Genomic DNA, 13,527 nt, shown 5'->3' with positions numbered 1-13,527 from the left:
TACAAAAAATGATGTTCACACCAAATGCAAATTTTCGGCTTGCGTTACTGTATCTAGCAAGAAACACATCTGTTGGTTTACTATAGCTGTATGAGTAAACTATTAAGCTGTGAATTGCAATTAATGAGTAAAAAGGATGCTGAAATAACTCCATAATGATGACAATTTGTAAAGTGTGAAGTCCTGCTTTGTTAGGTCTGTCTGCAAGACCACAAGTAAACAACTTTTAAAATGCTTGTTTTCTGAATGGAATCTGGTTGATGGGTGCTAGGCTATGCTAACATTGTAGTTGCTCCATCAACACTCTGAGACCTTGTTGTTTGGACCACAGACAGTCTCTGGTTTCTCCACATAGTCTGGTCTCGTCTCTGGACTAATGTGAGCTACTATCGTAGACCTCTGGGGGACCACAGACACAGGAGACAGCAAGGTCAGGACGACAGGAGGAGAAACATAATGCCCTTGGGCTTTTACAACACAGCGTCACACGGATTTCTAGTTCAAGTTAAAATATTTCAACTTGCATAAATATGTGAACGATGTGAATTTTGCACGTTCGCCACACTTGCGTTGCGTCATTCACCCCTTTGGCATTGACTTTCTATGCAATCACATCATGTGAAAGATTCTTTTTGCTTTTGGTGTGAATAAAGCATTACATTTAACAGCAGTAACATTTGAATCCCATCCAAGTGCAGCACGATCTGCGATAATGTCAGTGAGAGGAAGGGAGGAAGGAAAGAGGAGTGGAAAAAAGCCCCGGTGGCACTTTAAAAGCCAAAAAAAGCCCGGCGTCCATGTTGAAATATCTGCGATTGTGAATTTTTCGAGTCGTGCTTGATTTATCTTGACCAGGCGCAACTTGAGGATAACTTAAGATAAATAAAGCAAAGAGGTTTCTATTTTTGTCAGATTGTAGTCGACTAAAAGTTTTTTCAGTGCATTTGAAGCTTTTAGTGCGCATAAGCTATAAGCCATCACATCACAGAAAACAGTGCCACCACTATGCTAGTCACCACAGCCCTTCAACGTTCTAATACTTACCTGGATTTGTGTGTTTTTGGGGGGATTGCAGTTTTGTCTGTATTTCTTTCTGCCTACTTATCTATCTACTGGAAATAAAATGCTCCAGATCTTGTATTTTTGTACTTGAAATGATAACTTGCTTGCTAACGGAGACCTCCAAAGCACTATAACAGTCAGTGTTCCAGCACAGCCGGACAGTTACACATGGCTCAGCTATGATACGTGGTTTGTGAGAACTTTTTTAAAGCATTTTTTTCAATACCAGTTATACAAAATAGTTCCCTGAAAAGATACCAATCAGCCCCCTAATAGTTTGATCCAAAAGTCTGCTGCGAAACCAATCAGCGCTCTCTGTCGGCTGAACTTTAACACTGACCTGAGCTCAGCTCCAGAAGAGAGGACAGAGGAAAACCGACCAACCAACCAATCAGCAACCGGCTCTCACTGGCCTGGCCGGGCAACGAGCCAACCGGTGCCCAGCAGCCGCTTTCACTCTGGCACTCAAAACACGTTCATGTGCATTCCCATTTTTTCTTTTATTTGTATTTCATTAAAACTTTTTTTTTGGGGGGGGGGGAACTTACTGAAAATGTTGGATTTGATTCCCAATAATATAATATTTGATTGATCTTAATTGGACAAAATAACCTAACTGGGACAGCTGCCCATGCATAAAGTAGTATGGAAATACCACAGCACCCTCTCCCCCAAAAGCATTCTGGGAATAAGACCTCCCTGGTCCATTTGTAACCAGACTGACTTTGGAGTTAAAGTGCTTTGAGGTGGGTGGAGAGTAAACGTGAGCCCTATCTGTAAGTACCAGAGTGAGAAGAGACCGGGTTAGAGGAGGAGAAGGAGGAGGAAGAGGAGGAGCAAGAGGAGGGGAAGAAAGCTACACACAGAATACAGACACACAGAAAGAAAAGGGGACGGACATAGAGGACAGAAACGAACAAAGACAAAAAAAAAGAAAATAAGAGAGACAGACAAACAGACAGACAGATGATAGTGTGACACAGACTGAACAAGTAGCCAAACGTATGACCTGACACAACCTGGGGGGGAAGGAGACAGTAACACAACAAGAACAACAAAAATAACAACAACGGCACCGCACGGTGAACTTTAACCTTTTTCACCCACTCTGATCTGTTCTTCCCCGGTGGTTACAACACACTGGAGGTGTAAAGAAGGGAAGGCGTCACTCATTCAACACACAAACAGCCTCAGAAACGGTACACAGAGGCATGCATTCAGTCACATGGTCATGCTCGCAGACCGTGTGCAGTTGGTTGTGTGTTTCTAGGGTGTGTGTGTGTTCCTCCTGCAGTGATTGTTTTTGATTCATTAAAAATGCAGAACTGTGGCGTTTTATTTGTGTCACATTTCTGAGCACAAGACAGGACACGAGCACATGTAGACACAAAAGAGAAATCGTCACTCAAAGAAGAGGTGATACAATTCAACACGATGACTAAAAACAAAAATAAAATGAAACTGCATTGTGAATTACATCTTGAGGGAAAGGTATCACTAATTAGTTTCTAACAAGTCCACAGAAGGATGGGTTCGGGGGGGGGGGGGGGGGGGGGGCACTGTCAACCGGGAGACTGAAGTTCATGTCCCGTTTGTTCCCTAAACACAACCTAGTACGTTTGTTGGATTTTATGATTTGCTTAAATTCCATAGTCATTTAAAGTCAAACTGTGTTTTTACAAATCCTAAACAAGTATTTGTGTTGTCCAAACCTAATTATGTAGCTTTGTAGCGTTTTCATTCATTTCTTTATTCATTAACCTTCTGACACGGGACCGCCGGGGTCACCCATTAAGAAACTAGAAATGTTCCTCCATTTCCTGGTAGCTTGTCAGGAAGGGGGCTGAATAATGCTGCAGATTTAATGACAGCATTTTTTATTTTCGCTCATTAACATACATCGTGTTTTTTTCTGTGTTCACAGGAAATGCAATTTGAATTTTGAAATAAATTTGTCACATGCATTGCGTTTCTTTTACAAATAAACTTGAGACAACGGTTTACATTGGTTTGTGTTTAGGGTCAGCAAACAAAGGTTGTTAACTGGTGTTTGTAAAGTATGTAAAAGTAACAAAAGCATGGTTAAATACGTCAAGGTTGACTGTTTCACATGGGACATAAACATGGTTCTCCCGCTTGAAAGTCCTGTGATTGTTTGCATATAAATTGTGATAACTGATGAAAAAGTGATGATGATTTCTATTTTAAAAAAATAGAAAAGAAAAACATAACAGAAATATGTTTCTGGCAATATCAAAATGTCCCATTGCATGCACAAAAATTGAAGCACAAATATAACTTCACATATATCTGTATGGGTGTGTGACTCGTATTATCTGTGCCGAGGGATGTGTTGCATTATGTATTATGCCTGTGGTTATCTTCATGCTACATTCATTTGATAATAGCATGAAGGGAATTAGCAGCAGCAAGTGAGCACACCATTGACAATAAGCAGTGGAAATATAGCCTATTGTATATAGGGTATAGCCCACACCTTTGTCATGTACACTTATTAAATAAAGAATTGCATTCTATTATTATTAACACTATACTATTATTGATTAAAGTAAATAAAATGGACACACACTCTGTGCATATGAGCCCCCCTCCCCAACCCCATCGTACACCACTGTTATTCACTGTATGATGCTGACACACATTTAAAAGAAACCTGTGTGAAACTATATACATTCAACCTGTGTGTGTGTGTGTGTGTGTGTGTGTGTGTGTGTGTGTGTGTGTGTGTGTGTGTGTGTGTGTGTGTGTGTGTGTGTGTGTGTGTGTGTATGTGTGTGCGCTCGCATGTGGACCTGCACGGTTAAATCAAATTCTGGTGGAGAACAGAAGTTTTTGCAGCACTTTAATGCTTCTGTTTTATATGATTATTATTCAGGGAGTTGACGAAGACACAACTGATTATTATCATTATTAACAGGCCTATTATAAGAGTACAAATCGACAGTGTGTTATTAATAATGGGTAACAGGAGGAGACTACGGGTTTCTGTGAAAATGAACTGACCTAATTCACACTCACACTAATCTACTTTGGTCTAGTATATAGTCCAGTCCTGTCTAATCAGATCAAGTCTAGTTGTAGCTATTCTGGTCTAACACTAATGTAACGTAATATACTAGTCTACTATCATTTAATCTGGCTAACTCTCTTCTAATAATATGAATCGTGTTTAACCTGGTCTAACTGGATTTATTCTAGGTTATGTTATAGCCTAGTTTAATTCAACCTATTTTAGTCTAACTTGGTTCTTATCTTATCTAATGTTGCTTAGTCTAGTCTAACCTAATCATCTTAAATCTAATCAAATCTAATGTAATTTACTCTGGTGTTACTGAATCTAGTCTAGTCCTATGTAATACAGCCTCGGGCAATTGCACCTATTAGCTACGCCTGTTTCTGATCTAAAATTATGAACCCTGATTTAGACTTATTTTGTTTAGTCCAGTAAAGTTCGCTCTATTTTGTACACATTCTAGTCTGGTCTGATGAATTTGAACCCATTGTTGTCTGATCTAATCCATTTGATTCCAGTCCAGTCTAGACTACCTGAATCTAGTCCAGTCTACTATATTATTTTCTTTTCCAGTCCAGTCAGAAGTAATCTTGTCAAGTCTAGTTTAGTTTAAGCCATTTTAGTCTAATCTAATCTAGTTTAGTCCAGTCCAGTCTCGCCCACATTAATCTAATCCAATCCAGTCTGATCTATTTCCGTGTAATCTATCTCTTAATCTAAATCTAAATCTCTTTTTTTTTTTCGTGTGTAGTCTGCAGCGTTTGAGAGTTGAGTAAAGTTTCAAAGTGAGTTACATTTGTGTCACTGATGGGGTGGGGCATTACCTCGGCGGTGCTACGGTTTGATCCAGGAGGAGGCGGAGCTAACACTGAGCTCCTGCTGGAGCAGAGGCCCTTCCAGCTTGAACCACTCCTCTCCCAGGTAGGACGACACACTGCTGGACTCTGAGCCATCTGTGTGTGTGAGTATGTGTGTGTATGTGCGTCAGGGGAAATAGCATGCCAGGAGTGTATAAAGACGAGTGTATAAAGGGCGAAAGGTCGGGGTTCATATTTTCAAACAATTAATTATATTTGTGTCAGCAATCGGCAAGATGATGGCAGGAAAATGAAGAGGAAAAATGAAGTTAGAGAGGCGATACGGGATAAGATGGAAAACAGAGGGGCGAGGAAGAAGCCATACGAAAATGGGGCAAAGGAAAAGTAGGAAGTCAACGGAGGAAGTGGTCACAAGAGCAAACATGAGAGCAGAAATGAGAGAGAATAGAGTGTGGGGAGAAGAGAGAGAAAGGAAAGAATTCATGAATTACAGCATGGAAAAGTGAGACACAGAATCTATGGAGTGAGATGAAGAGAGCGACGGACTGAGAAGAATGAGATGTTATGACTGAGAAACAGAAAAGAAACTCATCGGATCCGGCTGTTCTGCCGGATCAGATAAAAAGAATACTGCACATTCAACACAGGACGAGTTTCATTTCAAAACCAAAACATCCAGAAATGTTTTATATTATTCATTTGCTCCAGTAAGTGCATGATTTTAGTACTTGGATGAGGCTGGAGATATTTGGTGTTTTTCTTACTATCAATCAAATCCCATGCAAAGACCACAGTTCCTATGGGCCAAAGAGTACCATTGTTGCCATAAAAACTATTAACTATTTTATGAACTAGCACTAACACTAAAGTAGAGCTGAGGCTGATGGGAGTTCCATGAGTTTTGCAAGGTATTTGGTCATGAACTCTAACCCTATATTTGAACAAACTTAAATGTCAATCACAAGGTAGCCCCGCCCTAAAGCATCCCCTGCTTTCTGGTCTGGTTGCCTCTAAATGAACCATAATGTACTAAATGAACACCATGCTAGATTGAAGAAGACTTGAAAGTAGAGATTGAGACCATAAACGCATATTTACACTGTTTACTGAGATAATACATCAAGAGAGAATTTTCTCATAGACTTCTTTCTGCAACCAGAGGGGTGTCCCCCTGATGGCCAAGGGAGAGAATGCAAGTTAAAGGCACTTTAGCATAGGCTTCACTTTTCAGGAAGTTGCTAATAACATCATCACATTTTCAGATCACAAAAGTCATAATTGATGAGGTCACATGTCATTTAAATCATGTGAAAAAACAACTAATGCAAGTATTCTTTTGTCTTTTTGTGGGATTTATTGATAATTAAAACATACCAACGTTGTAATCCCAATAAGGGGGATTGTTTTGAAATGAAACGGTTTAGCTGAATGGTCACAGTTAAAGACAAAAGACTGTTTCAGCTATGACGAACACACAGAGAAACCAATGTGATCCTGCATGTCATGTTGCTGAGTGACTGTTGACCCAACTCAGTTAGGAATCACCTGCGGAATCGGAATAATTGAAACAATTGCAAATTTCCCCCGTGGTGGAAGTAACAAAGGATGATCTTATTTTATCTCATTTGACCACAGTTCACCCAAAAAAAAAAAAAAAAACATGTGCATACTTAAAGATAGATCCAGTCACTTCAACATCAGCACACATGGCAGTGCTGCAGTAGCCTCTGCAGGACCTCTGCAGTACAGAGGTGGGTTAAATACAATGAAGGGGGCTTCCTCTTCTAAAGCTTGTAGCTTGAAGGTGTGAATGGATTCTATATCAATGCTGCTCATTTGGGCATTGATATGCAATTTGTGCTCTTTGTGTAGAACGTCCTGAAAGGAGTGAAACTCATCCTGAATTTGAATTACAGTTCTATAGATTTTTGTGTGTTTCTGTATGGCGTGTGAACCTTCTGCTGAGTCTGTATGTGGGTAGCAGGTTCTATGGGGGAGGGTGTTCCTATTATTTTGTCCACCACCTGTAGTTATGCGTGTAATTGCGTCGGACTGTTCCCACGTCGATGTTTTTGCACACCGCACACACCGTCAGCACATATCAATCAGAACCATGCATCAACCGACAGCCCACTGCTGTCGCTCAAGTACCACCCTGCCCCCGCTCCTTCTCCCCCTTCAATCCTCCGACTCCCCCCCTCCGCCCTCCTACCTTTCCGGACGTTTCCATCCGTCGTGCGCTGGAACTCGCCGGCACTCAGCAGGAAGCAGGCCCGGTCGTGCGGGTAGCGCTCGCGGCTGGTGGTGGATCCAAGACCCCCGGTGGCCGGGCTTCGCTCGTCCCCGAGGACCTGGTCTATGGTGGGGCAGTCCTCGTTGGCGAGGGCCGCTGCGTTAGCCGCCGCATCGCCGTTCTGCTTGGAATCTGAAGGCAAAGTGGAGGCAAGGACAAAAGAGATGGGAGATTGGGGAATGGTGCAGCCAGACATGAAGGGGAACTCGTGGTGGGGGGATAAAGGTAAAGAGGAAGAGAAGATTTATGGTTGGAGAGGACAGAATCAGAGGACAATGAGGAGGAAGGATTTGAAGGGGGAAACCAGGATGTAAGAAAGTGAAAGGGGGGAGATAGGAGGGAGAAGAAAGGAGGGGAGGGATGGGGAGGGGGGGTAAAGGATCGTTAGTGCCGTGTGATAGCTATCCTGATCACATGACCGATACACTGCAGCAGAGCAGGCAGTAGACACACATACACTTCTGTACTCACACAGCATACCGAAACAAACACACATACATTCCTACATTACCAACAGTGGACTATCACAGTACACCAACCAAGTGTGGACTTCTGTTTCTGGCCATTTTGATAATAATAATAATAATAATTATAATTATAATAATAATGATGATTAGAGAAGTTATTTTGCAGAATATTACCTCAAATGTGTTGATTTTAAACTCACCAAGAGAGGAGTAGGAACATCTACCTATCAAAGAGGGGACCCTCATATACCGCAGTGGAACTGTCCGCACCCATTCTTTCACCCAATGATGTTTGTTCATCACATTTACTTTCCTTCTTTCAAAAATGGTTTATTTATGTGGAATGTTATCAATGTTTAAACATGTTTATTGCTGCAAATTTCAGAAGTAACTGCATGCATTAATATCAACTGTGCTTTATTAAGTTTATTTCATTTTAGGGGAATTTATATTCTGCTTTGTAATTTTTTTAAACACACACACACACACACATGCACCTGCACACACACCAAACAGGTGACGGCTACAGGGGGAAGCAGTGTTTGCAGCTTTCAAACACAGCTGTCAAATCTAATCTGATATGATTTACTGCTGAACAGTTAGAGATCCAGGCCAGAGGGGTGGACACACACACACACACACACACACAGAGGGCACAAATGTCTGCATGCAGTAAACTGAAAGACGAGTTATTCTGAAAAACAACCAGCTCGTGCAACGTGTTGTCCGAGCACGTCAGAAATCAAAAGTGAAAAGCCAGCCGTCGCACAGAGGAGATATTAAAACGAGCACGATTTTAGACATTTAGACATTCACATGCGGTGTTGCACGCGGTTGTTGACATGAAGGGTTTTGGACTCTCTGGCTCTCGCTACTGTCAAGATTCATCAACGTTTACGTCAAAGGTTTGATGTCAAACTTCATAAAAGTTGTCACCCTGGGAGTAGAGGTTAACATTTTATCATTGTTGGGAAAAAAAACACAGGACTTTCAACCAAGAGACAAACGACAAATAGACCTGCATTTATAAAGCAGGTCTATTTAGGGAAGGGTGAGGACGCAGAAGGATGCCTTGCTAGTTAGCTTGGTGGCTAGTTAGCTAGGAAGGTTGTCCTCCGCAACGGCGTGGCATGGAGTGGGAGGGAACCAGTGTAGCAGAATTAGTAAACTAGCTATTGAGCCAGCTGCCCAGTAGTTAGCTTGCTAGTGAGCATTATGGTGTTAAAGTTTACTCATGCAACCATCTCTTTATACTTCGTAACGTTACGACTCCACTGAGTCGGTGAGTCCAACACATCGGTTTACTTTTCAGTTGATAAGGAAGTGGCCCGCTACAACAGTCACAATGGCAACAGTATACATAAAAATGGCCGCCGTGCTACTCCGTTGATCTGAATGGGAATGTCCCTTCTACTACTTTTTTGTTTTTATGGATGTATGATATCCAACATGGCTTGTGCAAATGCTTGGTTAAAAGTAAGTATTAAAGTACACAAACACAGTCTTAAAGCTATTCATAGTTCTAAATCCTAAATCCTGTAACACTCCAGCACAAGCAGCAAGCTACCACACACACACTGGCGTAACGTCTCAGATGATGGACATTCAATTAAAACGGTAGCGCAGGGATGAGAAGACATGGATCAACGTTTCGACAGGCAGAAAATACTCTACATTAATATAAACCCAATCCAGAATAATCTGAACATATCAGCCTTGATGGTGCAGCTACGAGACAGAAAAGCTGGATTTGTCGAAAGAAAGTAATATGCTTTTTTGTCAGCTTTCTCATATTTGAGTGTGTTCCTCTCTAAGAACGACGACATCAGCAAGTTATTTGCAGCTTCAAAACCTGTTAGACACACACTTCTCCCATCGGTTTCAGCTCTTGAAGTCCTGACCTCTGGTCATCAGTTTGATGGGAAAGTGAGAGACTTTAAATATAATTATTTTTCTCAAAGCCACTTCAGTGATTAAGATTTGGAATTTGGAGCTCTATAAGTAGTAAAGATGAAACAACCGAGGCAGATGTTGTAGTGGAATGTTGCATTGTATGAACAGGAATGTATTTTCAAGATTACTGTAGTGGTTAAAGCATCTACTTTTATTTTGAAGGATACAGGTTGGCACTTGCTAATGGTTTTCAGAGGTTTTTAACTTTAATTCATATGTTGTTTTTGTTTGCAGTTCTGTAAAAAAATATGTATATAAGAGGGAATTGTTGAGGGTTATTCCCAGAAGTATAATGAGTATTTTATTTTGCAAACCACGCTGATCGCATTTCCTCTTTCCGTCAGGACTAAGCACAGGCCAATATTTTTTTTATTTTCGGAGCCAACTCTAAGGAATGCGTCTCTGTCTTTCCCACAACACAATAAAGAGCTAGACACACAACACAAAACAACATCTAAATCCGAAAACACACAAACATGTCTTGTGACCTCTACTGCTTTCAAGAAATCACATAAAATCCACGTCATTCTTATGCTGGTAAATTGTGCCGTTTAAAATGCTTGTGAGGCCGGACCTTTACACTTGTATTAAAAGTGTGGTGCTACATTTATGGACGTTTTTCATTTTAGAAAACGGTTTGATTATTACCCCTCACCCCGCACACTTTTTGAACTGCCAAGGCCCACTTTGATCTCAGGTTTGCTCCATCACTCACCTGCCCTGTTGATCTCGATGATCTCCTCCTGTGCCAGTGGGCAGTCTCCGGTACCCATCATACTGCCAGATCCTACCATGCCTGGCCCGAGCACATTGCCCATGAGCCTGTGCGGCGAGGCGGTCGCCATGGCCAGGGCGTCTGGCTTGCAGTAGTTGGGGCTGCCGGGCTGCGGCGCTCTGGGGATGTGCTTGTTCCTCTTCTTGGGGAGCTTCTGCTTGGCCATCGCCAGGGAGTAGTACATGCCGAAGTTGTTGACGATGACAGGCACAGGCATGGCGATGGTCAGCACGCCAGCCAAGGCGCAGAGGGCACCCACCAGCATTCCTGACCACGTCTCAGGGTACATATCCCCGTAGCCCAACGTGGTCATGGTCACCACAGCCCACCAAAAGCCGATGGGGATGTTCTTGAAGGCAGTGTGGGCTGCAGCTGTCGGATCGCCAGGGTCGGCACCGATACGCTCCGCGTAGTAGATCATGGTAGCAAAGATGAGGACGCCCAGCGCCAGGAAGATGATTAGCAGGAGGAACTCGTTGGTGCTTGCCCGCAAAGTGTGGCCCAGGACCCGTAAGCCGACAAAGTGGCGGGTCAGCTTGAATATACGCAGGATACGGACAAAGCGCACCACGCGCAGGAAGCTCAGCACATCTTTGGCTGTTTTGGAGGAGAGGCCGCTCAGCGCTACCTCCAGGTAAAAGGGCACGATGGCCACAAAGTCTATGATGTTTAGAGCGCTGCGGAAGAACTCCGCCTTGTCAGGGCAGAAGACGACGCGCGCCATCACCTCAATGGTGAACCAGATGACGCAGACACCCTCCACGTATGTCAGCCAGCCATCTGTGACGACCTCGTACACTATCTGCAGAGTATGAGAAAAAAACAAATCACAGGTTAGTTGATTTTGTAGTGCTTTTATCCATATATCACTTTGCTAGTTTTAAGCAGCACATCTAGGCCTGTGAAAACAAGTCTTGGGAAAAACCGCCAGTGCTGTTTCCATAAGGGTAAACTTGACTTGGACTTGGAGATGACACGTTTAAGGGCGTGGGCTTTTACCCTGAAGGTAGGGGCTTATGATGGGATGCTCATACTTGTTAACCCTTAGACTCAAAAGTGCTGAACTCTCAAACCGAAACGTGTCACAAGCAGTTCTCTTTTTGGCAGGAAATTGTTGTCCGGTGGAAACAGTAAGGCTTATATGTGCGTGATACAGTGCCAGAAACCAGTTGAGATGATGAAAAGGGAAAAATGTGTCATAAAACGGGGACAAAACAGAGGACAATTTTGCCTCTATGTGGAAACATGAAGAGGGCAATGAAAAACGGAATTCTCCATGAAAAATTGTGAGGTTTTGGCAAGTATGAGCATGCTATTTGTTGCATCATGGGAAATTAAGCACGTTTGTAGTCATTTTTCGGAACCAGTCTTCCGAACTGGTCCTGGAAATGTGTGCAGTTTAGGAGACAGGGTTGTGAATCCATACTCAGTGTCAGCCGATACCAAAGCCCAGGCATTGCTATCAGTATTGGGACTGAACAAGTTGGATCGGTGCACTTTATGAAACCGATGCCGATGCATGCTTTGTGCAACTTTATAGAACCGCAATTCCAGATTGTCCCTTTTTATTTCCGAAGAATAACTTTGGGTGTACCTCCTCGTGGGTCACGTTGCCGACGGTGACATTCTCTGTCTTGTTGTAGATGGTGTTGAAGGCTTCGTGGGTCTCCAGGCAGAAGGTGGAGATGGAGAGAAGGATGAAGAAGAGCGAGCCGAATGCCACATACTGCAGCGAGGGAGAAAAAAAAACATTTGCACATTAAGCATGCGTCCTCTCTTTTTTTATTGAAGTTACAGTACAGTCACATCTGCACACCAACATTTGTCTGGCCGAGGGAGGAGGAGGTGTGGGGAGGGGAGGAGTCGGGCCATTGCAGTATGTGGAGAAGCAGTGGTTATACCAACAGAGCGCAAATAGGGGGCGCCAACAACACACTGAGAAGAGTGGAGGGACGCTGTTACAGTAATTCACTGCAAATGTCCTGACTGCTGCAATTCCATTGATAACAGCACAGTCAGAGACATAGAGGGGGGGGGGGATGGATGGAGGGTGTAAAAGTAATGAGGTACACAGAGGAGCTCTGTGCATGTTTGAAAGAGAGAAAGTGAAGAAATACATACATGAAGAGATCATTTGGCTGCATGGACGACAGAGGAATGAGGAGATGTGCGCATTATGAAAGAACATGTTCTGTATTATGTAGCTCTACCAGCATAGGATCAATGTGCATTTATTAGTCGTAGACACACACACACACACACACACACACACACACACACACACACACACACACCTTCCATCCAGCTTGGAACCAGTAAATCATTCATATATTTTATGTAGCGTATTATCAGTCATTTTCTGCAGTGCTCACTGTGTGCAAAGAGATTTCTCTGCAGCATCCCCCTGCCCCCTATATTTCCTTGCCCTCCCCTCTCCATCTCTCTTTCTCCCCCACCTTCCTATGCCTCTCTCTCTTCCTCTCTCTCTTCCTCCTTGTTCTCTATGCAGCGAGCTGAGTAGCGGTCGTCTTTTCAAAAAGCCAGAACGGATGTCGACGACCGTTTGCCACGTGCGTAAATCTCAAGGACTCAATTTCTAAAAAAGCTATCCCTCCTCTAAACCGTGATGTTTGTCCTCCCCCAATGTCCTGGCTCATGTCAGATATGCCGAGAAGCAGTTTGTGATATCACGGTGGGGAAAAAAACTAATTTACATATTTATGAAAAAAAAAAACTATTTGTTCAGCAACATGGGCTATGCAGAATATGATGCAAGAAAAACATGACAAGAAGCAAAAAATGAAGCTCAGCTCCCCCCCCCCCCCCCCACCACCTCTTCCTGGATTGGTGGACTTTGGGTGATCGCCTCAAGGTCTGCAGCACTTAATCCATCCCTCACACTTCCTTTACCAATATGTAGATTTTGTCATATACAGAAACTGCTCCACTAATAAACACAAAATAAAGTAAATATATTCAGAGAAAAAATCCTTGGGAGCTCCAAGGGGCGGACCCCCGAGTAAATGCGGGGGTCCCAGAAATGATTTGATTATTTAAATTTTTTTTCCACAAATACAAATGAACATGAATATAACAAATAATAAGCAAATATAAATCTTCCTATT

The 13,527-nt window shown here is 42.8% G+C and overlaps 1 protein-coding gene across 4 annotated transcripts in view; it reads right to left on the bottom strand.

Moving 5' to 3' along the window:
* Window positions 1–13,527, bottom strand: part of LOC311031376 (voltage-gated potassium channel KCNC1-like) — a 76,251-nt gene that overhangs the window by 32,658 nt on the left and 30,066 nt on the right. For all 4 annotated transcript variants that reach the window (XM_084037662.1, XM_084037665.1, XM_084037663.1 and 1 more), the window contains exons 2-4: window positions 11,997–12,128; window positions 10,343–11,204; window positions 7,127–7,339 (exon numbers count right to left, since the gene is read on the bottom strand). In XM_084037662.1, coding sequence (XP_083893788.1) covers window positions 7,127–7,339; window positions 10,343–11,204; window positions 11,997–12,128 — 1,207 coding nt within the window. The remainder of the gene's footprint in view (window positions 1–7,126; window positions 7,340–10,342; window positions 11,205–11,996; window positions 12,129–13,527) is intronic.

The sequence above is a fragment of the Eutrigla gurnardus genome (genome assembly GCF_963514095.1).
Source record: "Eutrigla gurnardus genome assembly, chromosome: 20".
In the NCBI taxonomy this organism is placed as follows: Eukaryota; Metazoa; Chordata; class Actinopteri; order Perciformes; family Triglidae; genus Eutrigla; species Eutrigla gurnardus.
This window is presented reverse-complemented; position numbering and strand designations above follow the sequence as displayed.